This window comes from Pseudonaja textilis, chromosome 6 (assembly GCF_049901715.1).
Source record: "Pseudonaja textilis isolate UNSWEBS1 chromosome 6, rPseTex1.2, whole genome shotgun sequence".
NCBI classification, from domain to species: Eukaryota; Metazoa; Chordata; class Lepidosauria; order Squamata; family Elapidae; genus Pseudonaja; species Pseudonaja textilis.
In genome coordinates, this window is record NC_141995.1 from 8,891,677 (window position 1) to 8,915,046 (window position 23,370).

A 23,370-nucleotide genomic window follows, 5' to 3' on the forward strand; every position below is an offset into this window, starting at 1 on the left:
AGCCAGATTTAACAGATAACAGATAATCAGAGTTGGAAGGGACCTTGTAGGTCATCTAGTCTGACCCCCTGCCCAAGATTTGCTTAATGACTGCCTGATTCACTTAACAACTGCAGTGATTCGTCTATCAATGGTGGCAAAAAAAAAAAGACATAGGAATTGGACGAGCTCGACAACCGCCTTGTTTAACGGAGGAAATTGTGGTCGTCATTGCCAAGGCTATAAGTTGAGGTACTTGTACTCAAGTTTCATCAGAAGCACCCAAGAAGCCACATTTCTCCATTCTGCCCAGTACAAATCCTTCAAAACTCATTTCGATGACTACAGGAAGTCCTCGACTTACGACCACAGTTGAGCCCCAGATTTTCTGTTGTTGTTAAGCGAGATATTTGTGAAGTGAATTTTGCCCCATCTGACGACCTTTCTTCCCACCATTGTTAAGAGAATCACGGCAGTTGTTGAATTAGGAACACAGTTGTTAAGTGAAATCTGGGCTTCCCACATTGACTTTGCTTGTCAGAAGGTCTCAAAGTGGGGGAGCCCTGGGGACGCTGCAACGGTCATATATATGAGTCAGATGCCAAATGTCTGAATTTTGATCACGTGATCACGGGGATGCCACAGCCGCCATATTTCAACTCATAAACTGTTTCTATGGTCTTTTTAGAGTCGGCAACAGAAAGGGAGGGGGAAGCAGTGCAGCAGCTTGCAAAAATGAAAGTGCATTCCATAAATGTTTTCAAAGATAGTAACTAGGTGACTGAAGTTTCTGCCGCACTAAATTCTAACTGGAGAGCATGATTGATGACTCTGGGCTATGGATGTGTCCCATTGGAGAATATGGATTACGATTACACCCAAGGGGTGGGGGTAAACCAGGGTCAGGGGTGACAATGAATGATGTGTCTCAGAGTCGGCTACATCCAGGCAGTGCCGCACGTTAACTCCCAATAAATCCTTTTGAAGTTTTGGAAGTTTGTCTCGAGACTCATGATTTAAATGGGGGTATCTTCCGGAATCCTGACACCATAAGTGTGAAAAATGGTCATAAGTCCCGTTTTTCAGTGGCGTTGTAGTAACTTGAAACAGTCACAAAATGAACTGTTGTAAGTCGAGGACTACCTGTGTTAATTGGCTGTCTTTTTATGACAGTCCAAATCTGCCACCTTACTCTGCCTAACACGTAGGACCGGATTATCCAAGTTATCAGCATTCATGGGGGAAGCCCCAAAAAACCTTTTGAAACGCCAAAGCCCAGTTCTAAAAAAAAACCTTTCTCTTTATTAAATCATTTCTCAAAATCTTGGTGGGAAGCAAGAGAGGGGAAAAGATAGAGAAAAGGTATTTAATAAAGAGGCAAGATCGATTATCTAAAAAAAATCAGAGGAAGGCTAGAAACTGGTCCTTAAGGACTCTTTTATCCAGCTTCTCTTTTCTCAAGGACTTTTAACTCGAAATGCTAGAGAGCTTTTAAAAATGTACAGGAAGAGATGATTCATTGGCTTTCTCAACATTGATTTCTGGTTGATTTCTGTCCCTCCAGTGAATCAGGCAGTAAACATTGAATTTGGAAGTATGAATGGCCACCCTTGTATTCCACCACTGGACTGAGAAACATTGTTGGAGGTGCAGAAGACTGGAGAATTTCTAGTTTTAGGACTTCCTCTTAACTCAGGGGTGTCAAACACAATTTCATTGAGGGCCATATGAGGGCTATTGTTGACCTTGGGGCGGGGGGAGTTGGCGGGGCCGACTGGGTGGGTATGGCTGACTGGGTGGGCGTGGTTAGTTTGACTCTATTCCCCAAACTGCTGGCGTGTTCCCTCTTCACATTGAGTAGACCAAGATGGCCCCGTGGGCTGGATTGAACCATATTGCGGGCCAGATCTGGCCTGTGGGCCTCGAATTTGACACCCCTGCTCTAACTCTTTTTTCTGGTAAGCTAGAAAAAAGTGGGATAGATAGCACCATCACCAGATGGATTCGCAACTGGCTGACAAACGGTACTCAACGACTAGTCCTTAATGAGTCTAAGTCTAAATGGAGGGAAGTAAGCAGTGGGGTGCCACAAGGTTCCGTCTTAGGCCCAGTACTCTTCAATATCTTCATTTACGACTTAGATGAGGGAATAGAAGGGGAACTTATCAAATTTGCAGATGATACTAAGCTGGCAGGAATAGCTAACACCCAAGATGATAGGCTCAAGATCCAGATGGATCTTGACAGACTAGGACCCTGGGCCATATCTAACAAAATGAAATTCAATGTAGAGAAAAGTAAAGTCCTACACTTAGGCAAGAAAAACCAAAACTACACTTATAGACTGGGTGAAACCAGGCTCAATAGCAGTAACTGTGAGAGGGATCTTGGAGTCTTAGTGGACAACCAGCTAAATAGGAGCCAGCAGTGTGCAGCAGCAGCCAAAAAAGCTAATGCAATCCTAAGTTGCATTATCAGAGGGATACAGTCAAGAACAAGGGAAGTACTAATACCACTCAACAAAGCCTTAGTGAGACCACACCTAGAGTACTGCATCCAGTTTTGGTCACCACATTATAAAAAATATAATTATAAGATGTTGAGACTCTAGAAAAAGTACAGAGAAGAGCAACCAGGATGATGAGGGGACTGGAGACTAAAACATATGAAGAAGGTTTGCAGGAACTGGGCTTGGCTAGTCTAGTGAGAAGGACCAGGGGAGACATGATAGCAGTCTTCCAATATTTGAAGGGCTGCCACAGGGAGGAGGGGGTCACGCTATTTTCTAAAGTGCCTGTAGCCAGACAAGGAATAATAGATGGAAATTGAACAAGGAGAGATTTAACCTGGAAATAAGGAGAAATTTTCTGACAGTGAGAACAATCAGCCAATGGAACAGCTTGCCCTCGGAAGTTGTGGGAGCGCCATCACTTGAGACCTTCAAGAAGAGATTGGACTCCAATCTGTCAGAAATGGTGTAGGATCTCCTGCTTGGGCAGGGAGTTGGACTAGATGACCTACAGGGTCCCTTCCAACTTGATTAACTGTTATCTGTCAACTCATGGAGACCTAGCACATTTTGCTTCAAAATAAACCAAATTTTGAAATCTTCACCCAAATAGAAAACTATTTTTCTGTCTTAATTATCTTAAAAATGGTGGTCTTGCATCTACTGAGAATGCAGCCAGTATTTCCAAATACAGTTGGATTTCTGTCTTTTCCCTTCCACAAATTCTTTGTGACATCATACCTGTATAGTGGATCAATTTCATTTTATATTGTATGATTCTCTGGGCTGCAAACAATTGTGTTTTCCTAACCTTTTCATCTCTTCTAGGTCTTCCAGAATCGATTAACTTTCGTTTTACAGGTATGTGGATATTGGTTGCACATCACTCAATGTGTGTATTTTATACTTTTATACTATTTTGAAGACCTTAGGACCACCTTATAAACAGGAAATGTAGTGTCGAAATAGGAGACTTGGAGATACGTCAAACACTGCGGCGTCCTTGGTGCTCTCTAAGCTTCGTTGTTTGCTTGCAGATATTTCTTACCCAACTAGATAATATTAAATTTATTTTTTTATCCCACCTTTTTTATTTTTATCAATCACTTAAGGCAGCGAACATACCCAACGTTCTTTCCTTCTCTTTTTTTTTTCTCCACAAAATAAGAGGGATGACTTGAGATGAAAGAGAGTGACTTAGTTACCCAGTTGGCTTTTGTGCCTAAGGTGGGACTCGAACTCACCATCTCCTGGTGATTAACCCAAAGTCTCCCAATTGCCTTTCATGTCTAAAGTGGAACTAGAACTCACCATCGCCTGGAGATTGGCCCAAAGCCACCCAGCAGGCTTTCATGCCTAAAGTGGAACTAGAACTCACCATCGCCTGGTGATTGGCCCAAAGCCACCCAGCAGGCTTTCTTGCCTAAAGTGGAACTAGAACTCACCATCGCCTGGTGATTGGCCCAAAGTCACCCAGCAGGCTTTCATGTCTAAAGTGGAACTAGAACTCACCATCGCCTGGTGATTGGCCCAAAGCCACCCAGCAGGCTTTCATGCCTAAAGTGGAACTAGAACTCACCATCGCCTGGTGATTGGCCCAAAGCCACCCAATTGCCTTTCATGCCTAAAGTGGAACTAGAACTCACCATCGCCTGGTGATTGGCCCAAAGCCACCCAATTGCCTTTCATGCCTAAGGCAGGACTAGAATCTATGAATGGTCTTACCTGGAGCCCCTTTAATGTTATTGGGTAAAATGGAATGTGAGAATAGCCTTGCAAGACGGAAGGAGGGGCTGCTCCCTAAAGAAGGATCCGCTAAAAGGGGAAGGAGTTAGCATTTGAACAAGAGGTAGAGAAAGAAACTTTAGAAACGATCCATCCTATCTTTTCAGGAGGTAAAAAAGGACGGTAGGAGATCGGTACTTTCAGACTTGCAAGATTCTGTTCATGCAGCCTTAACAATAAAGTAGAGTTAGCTCATCGTGTTTCCTATCTGGTTTACCTGGCAAAGCTGACATTGAGACTTTATGAGTCAAACCCAACTGTTCTGACCAGGTTCCCAAACACGACAAGCACATGGTTTTTTAGTTAAATGTTCCCTTTATTAGGAGCGCCAGCAACCCCGGAAAAGAATCTCTCTCTCTCTCCCTCGCTCCCTCCCTCCCTCCCTCTCTCTCTCTCTCAGCAGGCTACGAAAGCCTCTAAAGTAGAGAGTCTGTTAAGTGCTTGTGGAAAGTGAAGCTCACTCCCTTTCCCCGTGAAACGGCTCCAACACACCAGGAGTCTCCCTCTCTCATTCAACACACGTGTAACAGAAGTCATGGAAGGTGTGCCCACTTTTTTTCCAGCAGCGGAGACACATACACACATGCTCTGAAGGCGCACCAGACTCTCAATGCCACAGATTCCAAGAAAGACCTCCGATTCAATTCTAGACAGGATTCAGAAGTTCAGAGTATCAGTGGCTGACTGACAGGGAGACAAGTAGTTGTCTGCCACACCTATTCGTCTCCACCCCCTGCCTTTTATCCCCGCCCCCTGCCTTTTATCCCCAGAACTAGGGTGGGGCTTAGCTAGCAGCGGTGGCTCTTCTGTCCTGAGGACCAGCCTATAGAGTCCCACTGTTCTCCTCTCCTCTGCCTTCTGCGCATCTGTGGGTCAGGCACAGGACCCAGCTGTTCCTCTTCTTTCTCATCAGCCGCCTCCAGCCAATGGATGGCCCAAGCTCCACCTCTATCTCTGACAGCGCCGTTCCCTCTTCCCCCTTGGAGCTCTCAGATTGATGCTGGCCCCCGGCTCCCGCTCCGCTTCCTCCTCTGATTCGGCTGCCAGAGGGGCCAGCGGCCGACAGGCCACAACACCATCGTTTTAGAGTTCAGCCAATCCACAGAAGGAAGGGATCATTTTAAGCCTGATTCTTTTATGCAACATTCTCACTCCAGTCCTTTCTTTCAGTGTCGGATGGAGAACATGTAAGTCCCGAGATGGCATTTACCATCCACTTGCTTTCCGCTGAGGTAGAGCCTCCGTTGTTCCAGATTACTGCACCGGTGCTCGAGGTCAGCCAAGGAGGCAGAGCTGCCATTGGTAAGGGGTTTATCAATGGGCTCCAGGTACACACTATGCTATATTTATAATTCCTAACGGTAGCAGTTCAATTAGGGGGCTTCCCATAAATTACTTGGCACCAGTCCAGAAACCGAATGTTCAGTAGAGGAATTAAACATCGATAAAAAAAGGTCTGGGAACCCACTTTCCATGTGGACATCAGCGAAGGGAGGAAGACGTAAAACGTAATTGAAGAAATCCACCTGGAACCATCACTCTGCATGGGATCCTTGCGAGTGTGAATCCTTTAACGTGGAAGCAAAGTGGGAGATTTAGCTCCTGCCTATGGTATTTATTTTAAGCTGACACATGAAGCTAATATATCAACCTATGCAGCCCTCTTTCGTTTCCCAATATTCAACCAATGAATCCAACTTCAAAGATGCATATAGTGATTTTGAACAGTGATCTTCATTATCGTCCAGTTTTGGTCGTCACCACGTATATAAACAAGATGTTGAAATTCTAGCAAGAGTGCAGAGAAGAGCAACAAGGATGATGAAGGGACTGGAGGCTAAAACATATGAAGAATGATTGCTGGAATTGGGTATGTCTAGTTTGATGAAAAGAAGGACGAGGGGTGACATGACAGCAGTGTTCCAATATCTCAGGGGCTGCCACAGAGAGGAAGGGGTCAACCTATCGTCTAAAGAAACCGAAACCAGAAGAAGCAATGGGTGGAAACTAATCAAGGAGAGAAGCAACCTAGAAATCAGAAGAAATTTCCTGACATTTAGAACAATTAATCGGTGGAACGATTTGCCTTCAGAAGTTGTGGGTGCGCCAACACTGGAGGTTTTTAAGAAGAGATTGGACAATCATTTGTCTGGAATGGTATGGCTCTCCTGGCTAGGCAGGGGGTTGGACTAGAGCACCTCCAAGGTCCCTTCCAACTCTGTTATTCTGTTACTAGGAAATCTGCCCTTGTACAGGTAGTCCTCCACTTAATGACCATAATGATACTTTCCCATTATGGTCTTAAGTCAAGATGGTTGCAAAGTGAGTCACCCCCATGACCAACCCGATTTTACAACCTGGTGGGTTGTGGGGTTTGGTTTTTTTTGGTGGTCTTCAAACAAACAGTACAGTTGTTAACCCAACCCATGATTTGCTAAAACCAGAAGTAAACACCAAGTTGTAAAACCCAGCATGAATGGCAGTCAGATGACTGTGGGATGTTTTAAAGAGCCGTAAACGTGAGCTGGTTGCCGAACACCTGAAGTGTCACGTGATTGGGGGTGAGTAGGCAGCTGTTGTATTTCGGAACCAGGTTGTAAGTACCTCTGATAGGAGATGACCAGGCTTAAGCCCAAAGGGAAAGGTCAAACAAGTCATCAGTCACGAGTCCCTGCGTGCCCGCAAGAGATCTAAGTCCAGCTCATCTTGAATGCCTTTCTTATTTCCCGCTAATTTCCCTTGACTGTTAGTAGTTCAGATTCTTGTAGAGAGCTTAAGCTTGCAATTAATCTTTATACTCATTTGAACTGCCCGAATCTCCTGATTTCCCCAGCGCTTGACACCTGTCAACTCATAAAACATGGGGGTAACTAGCGGAGCCCGGACAACACCTTTTTTTTAGGGTGGGGGGGGCGTGGTCTGTTATAACTTAAATGTCACTAAGTGAGTGGTCGTAAGTTGAGGACTACCTGTACTGTTATTGCTCAATAGCATACCAGGCGTTTTGATCAATGTTATGACCCAAGTTTTCGAATGCATCGATACCTGAAAGTCCACCGACTCCCTTATTTGCGTTTCTCACCTGCTTCTAAGTTGCAGTCTCCCTGGAGATCGGAAGCTAAACATCTAAACCTATTTTGCTTCCTCCCTCTCTATATTTGGATGGTTAAGGAATAAAGTTGGCGCTGAGTGACGGGCATATTGCAGCTGAGGACCTCTTCTTTGAAGTGGTAGAACCCCCTCACCATGGAGCTCTTCTCAGACACGGTTCCGGATTCCCAGTCTACATGGCAACAGGTAAGCTCGGGGGAAATTTCTCCTACTGTTTTGTCTGTGACCTTTTAGGTCAAAAGACACACACCTGTTAAGAAGAAGCAAAAATCCACTGAAATGCAACACGAATGCTTACCGATAGTCCTCACTTAATGGCCACAAATGAGGAGCAGCAACTCTTTGTCACTAAATGCCATGGTCATAAGTATCCTCTGACCATAACAGGCTTACTTCTGTTAAGTGACAGCTGTCCAGTTGGAGAATCCAGAAAAAGAAACTCCTGGGACATTATTTTACCAAGAGTATCAAACTTTACTGAATAAAACCACACTGGCACAGAAGAAGCAAAGCAGCTCTGGGTTTCCTGCCCAAAAGCAAGCATAATTCATTCTCCCTTTCCCCACGGACCACCCACAATCCATTATAGTGCACCAATCACTTCTGTTCATTTTGTTATGGGAACCAGCCGGCCACGGTGGGACATCTGCTCGGGGTGTCCTTGAGGGGGGAGCAATGTGTCCTGGGAACCGACAATGTTTAGATGCCATTCCCCTCCCCCCCTTGCATTCCATTTCACCCCCTGCCCTTTCGTTTGTCAAGCTGCCAGCGAAGTGGAATATAGGTGAACGTGCGAATCAGTCCTGACATTAAGTGAGTCACCACAGCTCATTAAGTCAGACATCAGTTGACCATGACTTGTGATTTTACTGCTGTCTTTCATGTTTAAGCAGGACTAGAATTCACAGTCGCCTGGTGATTGAACCAAAATCACCCAGCTAGCTTTCATGCTTAAAACGGGACTAGAATTCACAGTCGCCTGGTGATTGACCCAAAATCACTCAGCTGGCTTTCATGCTTAAGGCGGGACTAGAATTCACAGTCGCCTGGTGATTGACCCCAAATCACTCAGCTGGCTTTCATACTTAAAACAGGACTAGAATTCACAGTCGCCTGGTGATTGACCCAAAATCACTCAACTGGCTTTCATGCTTAAAACGGGACTAGAATTCACAGTCGCCTGGTGATTGACCCCAAATCACTCAGCTGGCTTTCATGCTTATAAGGTGGGGTTAGAATTCACAGTCGCCTGGTGATTGACCCAAAATCACCCAGCTGGCTTTCATGCTTAAGGCGGGACTAGAATTCACAGTCCCCTGGTTTCTAGCCTAATGCCTTAACCACTAGATTAAATTGGCTCTGTATGAATATGCTGGATATTTTGGAAGTCATATCTGCTGAGTTCCATGAATGAAGCGAGAATCTTCTCAATTGTTAGCCATTAAAGCCGAACTTCTGGATCACCAAGGAAAGTCTTTTCTGTACCTAGCTTCATTCCAGCTTGGAAAAAAACCTGGTGCTTCCTCACTTCATTCAGGGTGAATATTTGGTAAATTCACAGAGGGGTCTGTACTTAGACCAAAGCACGTTTCCGTATTTACTTAAGAGGAGTTTATCCTCACGTTACGCCAAAGAGAAAATCCTGATTTTATTATTTCTTTCTGGGAAGGTGATAGTTTCACCTATGAGGAACTCACCAGGAATGTATTGCATTATCTTCACGATGGCTCATCCTCAGAAGAAGACAGCATGGAAATTTCAGTCACGGACGGCACTACCAAGGACGTAGTTTTGCTCAAAGTGGAAGTCACTCCAGTGGACGTTAATGGGCCAAGGTTGGATCCTAGCTGCTCGCTGAGTATCACTGTGGCTGGTAAAAACTCCGTGATCATCACTCGATCCCACTTTGCCTACATTGTAAGTGTTGGATCTTTTTTTATATATATATATATCTCCCACAAGTTTAATCTGTATCTTAATATGTGGGTATCTTTGGTGGGTTCAAAGCAGTCATAGAGTTAAGGAGACAGAAAATGTAGGGTTTTTCATTTAGATTAGGGGTGTCCAACCTCGGCAACTTTAAGACTTGTGGACTTCAACTCCCAGAATTCCTCAGCCAGCTTTGCTGGCTGAGGAATTCTGGGAGTTGAAGTCCACAAGTCTTAAAGTTGCCAAGGTTGGACACCCCTGATTTAGACAGAAGGGAAAAGGGGAAGAACCAGAGAAAACTGACTTGGTTTTCCTCCTGTGTTATAAAAATAATTCAGTAAAAGAAATACACAGACAAACCACAAGCAATAAATCTTACTTTGAGATCAGAGGTTTCTTTCATGAGCAATTTGGAACACGAACAGCCATCATAATATAACAACATTTCAGTAAGCTAGTACTTACTAGCAATCCATTGCAAATGAGTTAAAGAGACAGCAGCTAACTCCAGAAAGGATAGCTACTATCAGTGGCCCTGATTTGAGATTTACTCCCTTCTTTTATACCCTTCTTTTTCTGAAGTCCACCCAGTGGTATGTAATCTTACTTGGATGTACTTCCCTGTTCCCTCATACTGTCCATCAGTTAATACCCACTTGTAGGTAGATGCCAACTCGCTTACCATCTGCTACTTTCAGTTCCCCTTTTTCTCAATGTCCCAGGCATTCGTGATCCAAAGTAGTTCTACTTTTGATTGTCCAGCAAATATATGCTTTTTGCAGAAATAGCAGATAGCAAACATACTGCTGTGCCTGCAAAATCGGCTGAGCAGATTGCAAGTATTTCACCATGCTTGCAAAATCAGCTCAGCCGGCGTTATTATATATTGTTAATTTGAGGCCTTCAGTTAGGCAGAGGCCTACACCAACTTTAGGGCCTAGTTGTCCTTTTCTCACACACGGTAGAAGTTTCTTGTGCAAAATTCAGTTTTTGAGCGATCGGGTCAAAACCTGGCAACCGAAGATCCAAGGGAATCCTAAGTTTAGAGCATTTCCTGAAGTTGATTTTGTTCGTTTTGGAATGATAAAGTTCTCAGCAGCTTCTGAAAGGACATTTTTCAGTGTCCCTGACAAATATAAAGGCCGCTGCTGATCATGTGACTGAAGACAACCTCTTTGTAACTCTGGTGTAAGACAGCCCATGTCTTGCCAAATTCTGGGGTCAAAATTTCTTTTTGTTATAATAACATCTCATGACTTGTGCCCATACCAAAAAGGAAGAATTTGAAATTCTCCAATAGAAATGATTGCAGTATGTTAATACAAAAGGCTCTGTAGATTGTACATAACCTTTTATGTTTAACCAACTACTTGTGAAAGCATTTCATTGCTGGAAAGCATCTCTTATTAATCCAGTTATGTTGAGAGTGCATACAACATACTAGGATAAAGCAGAATGGGTGAATGTACATGTCAATATAATTACTTAATAGTTCAGTTGTTTGCAAACCTAGCCAATTGGATTAATTCAGTAAAATTCAGTGATTTATTTGCAATGGGTTGATACCGTTTTAGCTTTTCCTGGTTATTTTCACTCAATCAATCACTCCTTGACTCTAATCCTGATCTTTCACGTTTTCGTTTTCTAAAACATCCCCAGCATCTGAAAAATACTGCAATGCTTCTTTTTACTGCTCTACAGGCAATCCTCGACTTACGAGCCTTAAATTTCTGTTGCTAAGTGAGACAGTTGTTAAGTGTCCCATTTTGCGACCTTTCTTGCCACAGTTGCCACAGTAAATCACTGCAGTTGTTGAGTTAGTAACCCGGCTCTTAAGTGAGTCTGGCTTCCCCATGGACTTGGCTTGTCAGAAGGTCGTAAAAGGGGATCACATGACCCCAGGGCATTGCAACCGTCATAAATATGAGTCAGTTGCCAAGCGTCTGAATTTTGATCACATGACCCTGGGGATGCTGCAATGGTTGTAAGTGTAATAAATGGTGAAAAGTCACTTTTTTCAGTGCCGTTGTAATCTCGAGCGGTGACTAAACAAACTGTTGTAACTCAAGGACTACCTGTACACACTCAACATACTCAGTTGTTTTGGTTCCTGAATCCTTTTCTTGATCTCATATAGGTAAGCACCCAGCGTTCACTGTCCTTAACAGAAGTAAATAAATGCACGTAATACAGGATCAAACAATAATTTCCTAACACTAGTTTTCCTTTAAGATAGCACAAGATTCTACTCACTTTCTATGTAGCCACATTATAGCAATAGCAATAGCACCTTGACTTATATACCGCTTCACGGTGCTTTACAGCCCTTTCCAAGTTGTTTACAGAGTCAGCATATGCCCCCCAAATAATCTGGGTCCTCATTTTACCCACCTTGGAAGGACAGAAGGCTGAGTCAACCTTGAGCCGGTTCCGATCAAACTCCTGACAGTGGGCAGAGTCAGCCTGCAATTCTGCATTCTAACCACTGTGCCACCACGGCTCATTACATACATACTCTTGGCTCACCTTTACCTTTCCTCAGATTGTATTTAATATTAGGATAATAAAACCTCAGAGATAACTTTCTGGGTTAAATATGATGGATGAAGCCTTTTTTTCAAGATTGGAGGAATTGTTCTTTATTTTTTTATTTAGATTAATTGTCAAATCAATCATTATCAAAAAGTGCCTCACCTCACAACACACTATAGCACAACCAACAGAGCTATGAAAAAGATACTACCATACATCAAAAATATCTCAGAAACAACCAACAGACTATTTATAATCAGAGTTGGAAGGGACTTTGTAGGTCATCTAGTCCAACCCCTTGCCCAAGCAGGAGACACTACACCATTTCTGGCAGATGGGAGTCCAGTTTCTTCTTGAAAGTTTCAAGTGATGGCACTCCCACAACTTCCAAGGGCAAGCTATTCCATTGGTTGATTGTTCTCACTGTCATAAAATTTTTCCTTATTTCCAGGTTAAATCTCTCCTTGTTCAATTTCCATCTATTATTCCTTGTCTGGCCTACAGGCACTTTAGAAAATAGCTTGACCCCTTTCTGTATTTTTTCTGTATAGAGAATCATGCTCTGTGCTATTTGAATCATACAGCATCACTGTAGCACACACACAGATCAACTAAAGCACTCCAAAACTTTATAACTTAACTAAGAAACCCAATAGCTCAAGAAATAAAAACAGATGTTACCTGCAACATACAGTGTAAAGGCTGTAACAGCCACTAAGTCAGACAAGAAGGAAACTAGCCGAGTGCATGCATGAAAACTCCTTAATCTCGCCATACACGGACAGATTTGATGATAATTTCAACTAGGAAACTATGAGCATCCTAGACCCAGCTAAATCCAAAAATGCTAGGGAATTTCTGGAAACTTGGCATTCAAACCAATCAGCCATCAGTTGGCACACAGAGTTTGCACACCGTTAATTAAAAGAGACAATAAAAAAGCTTAAAAAGGAAACAAAACAATGAGAACAGACCATTGCCAGCATTCAGATAAGCAGGGAATAATACCAAACAAACAATGAAAAAGAAAACAGTCAAGGAACTACCAAGGAGAGCCTGTTCCTCGGGATAATCCAGTGTCTATCCTTATCACTTCCTATCCTCTTCCTCTCCTTCTCAGCCACATGATGGCTTGCTTAACAACCACCGTTACTTATGATTGTAATGAGCAGTCTCTGTTACGCTTGTAAGTTAAGGACTAACTCTGCTTCATTTTTATTCTGCCTTTCCCCTCCAAATATTCAAAAAAGCCGCCCCCTTTCCCTGTTTTATCCTTATACCAATCTTAATGAGATAGATCAGACCAGAAGAGATTAGTCTTAGTGATTCAATGAGTTTCAGTGCTTATAGCGGCGAGGCACGGTGGCCTAGCAGTTAAGATGCTGGGTTTGTCAACCGGAAGGTTGGTAGTTTGAGATCAGAGTGCCGCACAACTGGGTGAGCTCCCGTTACTTGCCTCGGCTCCTGCCCACCTAGCAGTTCAAAAGCATGTAAATGCGAGTAGATAAGTAGGTACCACTTTGGTGGGAATGTAACAGCATTCCATGCGTCTCAGCATATAGTCATGCTGGCCACGTGACCATGGAAGCCTCTTCAGACAATGATGGCTCTCTCTATTAGGAAGCAGAGATGAGCACCGCCCCCCTAAAGTCAGACATGACTGGACAGGGGAAACTTACCAATTAATTACCATTAATCATAATTAATCCTAATGATTCTTTGAGTTTCAGTGTTATAGAGGGGAGGGTGGTGTCTTATCTCACTCATGGGGGAACAAGATGGATCATCTCCCAGGAGCATCGCTTAGCCTGCAGCGAGTCTGAATTATTCTAGCTTTCTTTTTTAACTTACATCCAGACAAAGGGGAACCTTGCCTGTGGCTATGCCAGGAAGCCAACCGCCTGGTTCTGACTTTCTGGCAGGTGGGAAGTTGGCCTGTGCTTTCTGGCATTTCATAGATCTGCTAGCACAATCTGGGCACGGAGGCCGATGTCCGTTCGCATTTTTATGATGCATAGACAACAGCTGATCCTGGGCCAGGAAATCGACCCTTGCACAAAGAAAACCAGGCTGTAATGTAGAAGGCTCACCTCCCCTTGACTGTTCCTGCCTGACAAAGGTTTTAGCCTGTTCTCCTACCTGCATCTTCAAGGAAGGGAGGGAAGGAGGAAAAGAAAGAGAGAGAGAGGGAGAGAGAAAGAGGGAGGAAAGGAGAGAGAAAGAGAGGGAGGGGGAGGGAGAGAAAGAGAAAGAGAGAGAGCGGGAGCGGGAGAGAGAAAGGAGGGAGAGAAAGAGAGAGGGAGGGAGAAAGAGAGAGAGGGAGAGAGAAAGAGAGAGGGAGGGAGAGAAAGAGGAGAGGGAGGGAGAGAAAGGGAGAGAGAAAGAGGGAGGGGAAAGAGGGAAGGAGAGAGAGGGGGAGAGAGAGAAAGGAAGGGAGAGGAAGGGAGAGAGAAAGAAGGAGGGAGGGAGGGAAAGAGAGAGAGAGTGGGAGGGAGAGAAAGAGAGAGGGAGGGAGAAAGAGAGAAAGAAGGAGAGAGAAAGAGGGAGGGAGGGAGAAAGAGGAGAGGGGAGGGAGAGAAAGGGAGAGAGAAAGAGGGAAGGGGAGAGGGAAGGAGAGAGGTGGAGGGAGAGAAAGAGGGAGGGAGAGGAAGGGAGAGAGAAAGACAGGGAGGGAGAGAAAGAGGGAGGGAAAGGGAGGGAGAGAAAGAGGGAGGGGAGGTGAGAGGGAAGGAGAGAGGGGGAGGGCAAGAGAGAGAGGAAGGGAGAGGGAGAGGAAGGGAGAGAGAGAGACAGGGAGGGAGGGAGAGAGACAGGGAGGGAGGGAGAGGGAGAGAAAGAGGGAGTAGGGAGAGAGAAAGGGAGGGAGGGAGAAAAAGAAGGAGGGAGAGAGAAAGTGAGGGGGAGAGAGAGAGAGGCAGAGAGAGATTTGATTCATATTGAGTCATGATAAATAAATAGTCAATAAATGAATGGTTGTAAATCGAAGACTACCTGTATTTGCAAGGGGTTTTCCTGCTATATCCTCCACTCTGTTCCAGTCTATAAGAGCCTCGCTGTTATGCCATCACTACCCTTCTTCCTTCCACATGCTCTTCAATCTTCTGAATTACAGCTGGTCCTCGATTTATGACCACACTCGAGCCCAAAATTCCTATTGCTAAGTGAGGCAATTGTCAAACGCTACAAACGCTCTGAAGTTAAATCAGTGATTCCTTTATTAGGAGCGCCAGCAATCCCGGCTAAAAGTTTCTCTCTCACCACAAGTTAAAAAGTCTGTCCAGCAGGGAGATGAATAGATGTGGCTGACTTTGCCACATCTATTCATCTCCGCCTCCTGCCTTTTATCCTCAGAGCTAGTGAGGCTTTGCTAGCAGCCATGGTTCTTCTGTCCCAAGGACCAGCCCATAGATTTCCACTGCTCTCCTCTCCTCTGCCTTCTGTGCATCTGAGTGTCTGGCACTGTACCCAGCTGCTCCTCCTCATCAGCCACCTCCAGACCTGGGGGCTGTTGACTCTCCATCTGAGGGCTGAGGATGGCCCAGGCTCTGCCTCTGTCTCTCTCTCTCTGTCTGACAACTCCATTTCCTCTTCCCCCTTGGAGCTCTCAGGTTGCCTTGATGCTGACCCTGACTCCCACACCTCCTCCTCCTCTGATTCGGCTGCTGGAGGGGCCAACAGCCGACAGGCCAGAACAGAACTACCTGTATTGTAAGAGAAGGACAGACAAAGCCTGAGGGTGGAGTCAAGAGAGGAACTGGCTTAGAGTCATTATGTTCTCGCAAGCGGTCTAAATCCAATCTCTCTTGAATGCTATTAACTCCTATCTAGCTCCAATTTAATGCTGACCGTTAGTTGGCTAGATTCATGTTTATAAGTATGAGCAATAAATCAGCTTGACTAGAACTTAAGGTTTCTTCCTGATTCTTCACACCTGATATGATTTATGTATATTTTCCCCTTATAAATATTGTGGTAATATTAGTGTAAATGAAGACTTGAGGATTTCTTAAAGGTTGACTGATTTCAAATAACATCTTGTATATGTGTAACCTTTACTGCTACAATTGATTTTGTGCTATTTATGGTTGAATAATTATTGATGAATGTGCTACATCCGTAGGTTTATTTTATTTTGTAATGTTTTGATATTGAAGTCATGAACGGTTTTGAAGAATCTTTTGCTTCATCGATTGCCTTTTTTCAATGAATAAATATATATGTACTCAATTAAAGGAGGCCAATAAACCCATTACTGAAATCATAATAATCAGCAGTTTTAAAAAAAAATCTTAACTAATTGGATGTACCTCTCTTAATTAAATGCTGTTTAAGTCAATGTATTAATTGGCAAAGAATCAAAGTTCTCCCCTTAATCAATTGATTCACCAGGCCAATCAATCCGTTGACTCAACTGATTAAAAAGTTTTTATTCAATTAGAATTGCAGTATATAATACTTTGCATAATTTTTTTTCTTTAACTTTACAATCAGTGCAACAGAATTTAAACAGAATAGTACAGAATAACATTATAGGAGCAAGATTGTTCTTATGTACAGTGCAGGCAGTCCATGACATATAACCATAATTAAGCCCAGAATTATGCTAGTTGTTACGGGGTAACCATATGACCATGTACGATTTAAAAACCCTTTTTGTGGTGTTTGTTAAGTGAACACCACAGTCATTAAATCAGCCTAACATCAATACCCGGGAAGATACTGGAAAAGATAATAAAAAAACAGATCTGCCAACATCTAGAAACAGGTAAAGTAATAACTAGCAGTCAGCACGGGTTTGTTAAAAACAGATCATGCCAAACCAATCTTATTTCATTCTTCAACACAGTGATGAAATTAGTAGATCATCAAAATACTGTGGACATAATATATTTAGTTTTCAGCAAGGCATTCAATAAAGTAGACCACAACCTACTTCTTAGTAAGCTAGAAAAAAAGTGGGATAGATAGCACCACCACTAGATGGATTCGCAACTGGCTGGCAAACCGTACTCAACAAGTAGTCCTTAATGGGTCTAAGTCTACATGGAGGGAAGTAAGCAGTGGGGTGCCACAAGGTTCCGTCTTAGCCCAGTACTCTTCAATATCTTCATTTACGACTTAGATGAGGGAATAGAAGGGGAACTTATCAAATTTGCAGATGACACTAAGCTGGCAGGAATAGCTAACACCCAAGAAGATAGGCTCAAGATCCAGATGGATCTTGACAGACTAGAACACTGGGCCATATCTAACAAAATGAAATTCATTGTAGAGAAAAGTAAAGTCCTACACTTAGGCAAGAAAAACCAAAAGTACACATACAGACTGGGTGAAACCAGGCTCAATAGCAGTAACTGTGAGAGGGATCTTGGAGTCTTAGTGGACAACCAGCTAAATAGGAGTCAGCAATGTGCAGCAGCAGCCAAAAAAGCTAATGCAATCCTAAGTCATATTAACAGAGGGATGCAGTCAAGATCAAGGGAAGTACTAGTACCACTCAACAAAGCCTTAGTAAGACCACACCTAGAGTACTGCATCCAGTTTTGGTCACCAAATGATAAAAAAGATGTTGAGACTCTAGAAAAAGTACAGAGAAGAGCAACCAGGATGATTAGGGGACTGGAGGCTAAAACATACGAAGAACAGTTACAGGAACTAGGCTTGGCTAGTCTAGTAAAGAGAAGGACCAGGGGAGACTTGATAGTGGTCTTCCAATATTTGAGGGGCTGCCACAGGGAGGAAGGGGTCAAGCTATTTTTTAAAGCTCCTGTAGGCCAGACAAGGAATAATGGATGGAAAGTGAACAAGGAGAGATTCAACCTGGAAACAAGGAGAAACTTTCTGACAGTGAGAACAATCAACCAATGGAAGAGAAGTTGCCCTCGGAAGTTGTGGGAGCGCCATCAGTTGAGACTTTCAAGAAGAGATTGGACTGCCATTTGTCAGAAATGGTGTAGGGTCTCCCGCTTGGGCGGGGGGTTGGACTAGATGACCTACAAGGTCCCTTCCAAATCTGATTATCTGTATCTGTATTAAAGGAATGTGACGGTTGTTCAATGAACTCATTACAGGTAGTCCTCCACTAATGACCAAATTTGAGCCCCAAATTTCTGTTGCTAATTGAGACACTCATTAAGTGCATTTTGCTCCATTTTATGACCTTTCTTGTCACAGTTGCCAATAAATCCCTAACACAGTTGTTAAGTGAATCTCATTTCTCCATTGATTTTGCTTGCCAGAAGGTTGCCCTGCAACTGTCATAAATATGAATCAGTGGCCAAGCCTCTGAATTTGGATGACTTGACCATGGGGATGTTGTAATGGCTGTAAGTGTGAAAAATGGTCATGAGTCACTTTTTTCAGTGCCATTGTAATTTGGAATCATCACTAAATGAATTGTTGTAAGTCAAGAACTACCTTCATATCCAGGGGGGTCTTTCTTTCTTGGAACTGGAAGTAAACGCTGGAAAATGGCCAAAAAACCCAAAAAGGTCATAATGTGTATTCATATGACTGTAGGTTGCTGCAAACGGCCATAAATACAAACCAGTTGAACCAAGCGCCTAAATGTGATCATGTGACCACAGGGCTAAAGGTCAGCTCTTGGAATTTTGAAACTTGGTCATAAGTGACCAGTCACAAGTCAAGAGCTTCCTTTATAGCTTTCAAATATACTAAAGGCAGGACTCTTCTTTTCAATCAGTCAAATAGTTGGAAGGGACCTTGGAGGTCTTCTAGTCCAGCCCCCTGGTCAAGCAAGAGACCCAATACCATTTCAGACAAGTGGCTGTCCAGTCTCTTCTTAAAAACCTCCTGTGATGAAGCACCCACCACTTCTGAAGGCAAAGCTGTTCCTTAGTTCCAGGTTGCTTCTCTCCTTGATTAGTTTCCATCCATGGCTTCTTGTACTGCCTTCTGGTAGTTTGGAGAATAGATTAGGTTAGGTTAGGTTAGATTAGACTAGATTAGATTAACAGAGTTAGAAGGGACCTTGTGTTCTGACCCAAACCCTTTTCCAATAAAACAAACACGAACCAAAGGGAACAGAAACCTTTTAATGATTCTTACAAATCCCCGGTTAAAAGGCTGCTGCAAACTTTGATAAGCACAAACCTTGCCAAAACTGTGCGAGGCTTGCCAAGAATAACAGATAAGAAATATTTCACAAGAGTCTTCAGAAACCAACTTAAGATATTGCAATGTCCACAAGGCTGGAGTTTCAAAACGTTTTTTGCTTCGTGCAAAGAACATCCGATTCACAGCCGGCTTTTATCTTCTTGAAGGAGGGGCCATTACCTTGCAGCCTTACTCCCGAGTCGCCCGTGCTGTTGCAGCTGCTGTTTCATACGAGCAATCCTGCGCGCACGCATACTTGGCACAGGCTACTCAGGAACCTCCTCATCGCTGCTGCCAGCCCCCACAATCTCTGAAGGCAGCAGTCCACTCCCTAATGGTCCTGACCCCTCATCTGAGTCCTCGCTCTCCTCAGCTGTCCGCACCTGCTGCCGGCTAACCACAACATTCCCAGGCAATAGACCCTACCCCATTTCAGACCGATGGCAGTCCAGTCTCTTCTTGCAAGCCTCCAGTGATGAAGCTCCCACTACTTCGAAAAGCAACTTCTGTTCCATTGGTTGATTGTTCTCACTGTCAGAAAATTTCTCCTTATTTCTAGGTTCAGTCTGTTTCCATCCATTATTCCTCGTCTGGCTTTCGAGCGCTTTGGAAAATAGCTTGGCCCCTTCCTCTCTGTGGCAGCCCCTCAAATATTGGAACAATGCTATCATATCACCCTTAGTCCTTCTTTTGTCTAGAATAGCCAGACCCAAATCCTGCAACCATTCCTCATATCTTTTAGTCTCCGGTCCTATAATCCTCTTAGTTGCTCTTCTTTGCACTTTTTCCAAAGTCTCGACATCTTTTTTGTAATGTGGTGACCAAAAAAAAAAAAAAAAATCTGGCATCTTTCCTATTTTGTTCAATGATTATCTTAATGGATATGACAGTGTTTTTTTTTCTCTTAATCTTACCTCTGTTCTTAGGATGACAATTCCCCAGATTCTGAGATAAGGATTCAGCTCATTTCTCTTCCGATGTACGGCAGTCTTATGCGGACAGCCTTTGGAGGGCAATCGGATGAGTCTTCGGAGGTCTATAATTTCACAATGGAAGACATTAACCAGCAAAGAATCAGGTAAACGTTTGCGGCTGCGCCTAAGAATTTTCTCCAATTTTCTCATAATGAACGTCACAAGGCTTGTGACGTTCATTATGAGAAAATTGGAGAAAATTCCAATTTTGTGTGTGAAAATTCCTGCGTGTGATATGTGTGAACTTCTTCAAAAACAGGCCCTAGCGCTCTTTCTCTTGAATAGTTGCAGAGGTGGTATTCAGCAGGTTCTGGAGAACCGGTAGCGGAAATATGGAGTAGTTCGGAGAACCGGCCAATCCCACCTCTGACTGGCCCCGCCCCCATCTCTTCTCTGCCTCCCATTGAGTCCCAGCTGATTGGCTGGGTCTCCTTTGGTTGCCCTGCACGGGAGAACGGAGCTGGAAAGCAGGTTAGTGGAGTGGGAAGGCAATGGGGATTTTGCAGTATATCCTTCCCCCAGGAATGGGGAGGGAATGGGGATTTTACAGTATCCTTCCCCTGCCACGCCCACCAAGCCACGCCACACCACGCCCAGCAAGCCACACCTACAGAACCGGTAGTAAAAAAAATGTTGAATCCTACCACTGAATAGTTGGTGAGTTGGCAATTGAAATATTCAGGGTTTTATTGCACATTCTATACTCTGCTAGGGTGTGTGTGAAGGTTGGAACGAATGAAACTGGGAAGCAGGAACTATAGAAATGAAAAAAAGAAAATTCCTGAAAGAAAAGACATCGGTTCTTAAGGTATATTTTTCCCTTAAAAACAAGAGTCGTGACCTTAACGGCTGAGAGAAAAAAAAGATTAGGGAGAGATTTGAAAAAGTACCAGTCTTCAGAGTCTTCCCCCCCAAGCTATTCTTCTTTTGAGATTCTCTGATTTATCATTTAATGCTGGAGGCAAATATAGGTTTCCACCCCCCCCGCAAAAAAAAGGATAATTGAAATCGGTGACCTTCATACAGAACAGAAAAGCATGGGTCTACATGAGAGGCATGGACTTCCGGCAGGAGTGATTTAATATTTTTTTTAGCCTGCCTTTATGACTTTTATAAATCAATCAATACTTATTTATAAAAAAAACCTAATGCTCCATCCTCCTCCTATTTTCCCCATTAAAAAAAAACTCTGAGGTGGGACGGGCTAGAGAGAATGACTGGCTCAAAGTCTTCTAGCTGTCTTTTCATGCTTAAGATGAGACTAGAACTCATAGACTCCCAGAGTCACACTACTCAGCTTTCATGCCTCACACGGAACTGGAACTCGGTCTCTTGAAAATTGGCTTTAAATCATCCCGCTGGTTTCCATGCCTGAAGAGAGACTAGAACTCGGTCTCCTGGTGGTTGGCCCAAAGTCACCCAGCTGTTCTGGCCTAGGCTTCCCCAACAGCATGAAGCCGACTCCTCGTCCCGATAAACCCCTTTTATTTCGTCTACAGTGAATTCCTCTCCAGCAAAGTCCTGGCCCACAGTCTTTCAAGAGGATTCACAATTACAAACCTTTATCAGGCTTGGAGAGTTGCCAGGCCGATATCCTTCAGACGCTACACTGTAGCAAGAATGCAGGAACAGATCTTCACCCAAATGAACTAATTGTCTCCTGCAAAACCCCACTCCCCTTTTGCTCCTCTTTTATTCCCTATGGGAGGGGCCACTCACCGTCCACCTGTGCCTTTACTCCCAAGTTGACCTTGTTCCTTAGCTGTTCCCTTCTTCTAGCAGCTCTGTGCATGCACGTACTGGGAACAGGCTCCAGCTGTTCTTCTGCCTCACTGATGTCCGACTTTGAAGGCAGCTGATAACTGTCAGATGGCCCTGGCCCCATCTCTGCCTCCGACACAGAGCACTCGCCAGAGCCTTCCCCAGACTCCAGGACTGGCCCTTGTTCCTCCCCAACATCTTCACTGTCCAAATCTGCTGGCCGCTGGTGGGCCATAACACCAGCCAGCTTTCATGCCTCAGTCAGAACTAGAACTCAGTCACCTGGAGATTGTTCCTAAATCACCCAGCTGGTTTTCATGCCTCGAGGGGAACCAGAACTCACAGTCTCCTGGTGATCGGTACCGCTGGCTTTCATGCCTAAGGCAAGACTAGAACTCACAGTCTCCTGGAGATCGACCAAAAATAACCCAGCTGGCTTTCATACCTAAGGCAGGATTAGCACTTACACTCTTTTGATTTCTAGCCTGAACAAAGACAGCTGAATTCTGAACACTATGAATTATTTTATAAGGAGGAATGGGGGTGTTTCTCTTTGGGGACCGTGAGATTCTCCATCAATCCTTAAAGCCTGTCCTGCTAGATCTTACTTGCTCAGTGTCGTGAATACAAGCAATGGCACCATTATATTTGGTGTCTTTGGGGGCACAAAGAAAAGACCGTTCACGATTGGGACATGTTCATTTGTTTTTATCCTGAAGGATGTGCTTTTAGCAAGAACAATGGGTTTTCATCCAGACCTGGTGACATTGGGTGGCCTTCAAAGAAGTGGGCCAGTAGAAATTGGGAAAATAGTATTATGTATAGTGGAGACATAATACTGTAGAATACGTTATAATTATTATGTATATGTAAATGTTAGAAGTTGAAAGATTATTATTTATACCTAGATAGTATTATTATTGTTATTACTATTGTGTATAATATACATTAACCCAGACAATTTACTGTTCACTAAGCACTTATGGATGCTTAGGTAGGTAGGTAGGTAGGTAGGTAGAGATATAGATAGATAGATAGATAGATAGATAGATAGATAGATAGATAGATAGATAGATAGATAGAGAGATAGATAGATAGATAGATAGATAGATAGATAGATAGATAGATAGATAGATAGATAGATAGATATAGATATAGATATAGATATAGATATAGATATAGATATAGATATAGATATAAAAAGTGGGCCAGGAATCCATTTTTCCTGCAGTTGAATATACCTCTGAGAATCTCTGTTATGGTTTTGTTTTAAGCCCAGAAGGAAACATTTCAGTGATGGGATTCAAAAAATTTTACTACGAGTTCTGTGGGCGTGGCTTGGAGGGTGTGGCAGGGGAAGGTTACTGCAAAATCCCCATTCCCTCCTCGCTCCTGAGTGAAGGTTACTGCAAAGTCCCCATTCCCTCCCCACCCCACTAACCTGCTTTCCAGCTCCGCTCTCCTGTGCAGGGCAACCAAAGAAGACCCGGCCAATCAGCTGGGACTCAATGGGAGGCAGAGAATAGATGGAGTTGGTGGGGCCAGTCAGAGATGGGATTTGCCGGTTCTCCGAACTACTCAAAATGTCCGCTACTGGTTCTCCAGAACTGGTCAGAACCTACTGAATGCCACCTCTGAAACACTTCCCCCATTTCCTGCACATCTCTGCTTCTC

The 23,370-nt window shown here is 43.7% G+C and overlaps 1 protein-coding gene across 1 annotated transcript in view; it reads left to right on the forward strand.

The window, feature by feature from the left end:
* Positions 1-23,370, forward strand: part of FRAS1 (Fraser extracellular matrix complex subunit 1) — a 393,348-nt gene that overhangs the window by 277,019 nt on the left and 92,959 nt on the right. Inside the window, exons 34-38 of the mRNA XM_087935788.1 lie at positions 3,317-3,349; positions 5,444-5,575; positions 7,445-7,570; positions 9,054-9,301; positions 19,888-20,039. Coding sequence (XP_087791914.1) covers positions 3,317-3,349; positions 5,444-5,575; positions 7,445-7,570; positions 9,054-9,301; positions 19,888-20,039 — 691 coding nt within the window. The remainder of the gene's footprint in view (positions 1-3,316; positions 3,350-5,443; positions 5,576-7,444; positions 7,571-9,053; positions 9,302-19,887; positions 20,040-23,370) is intronic.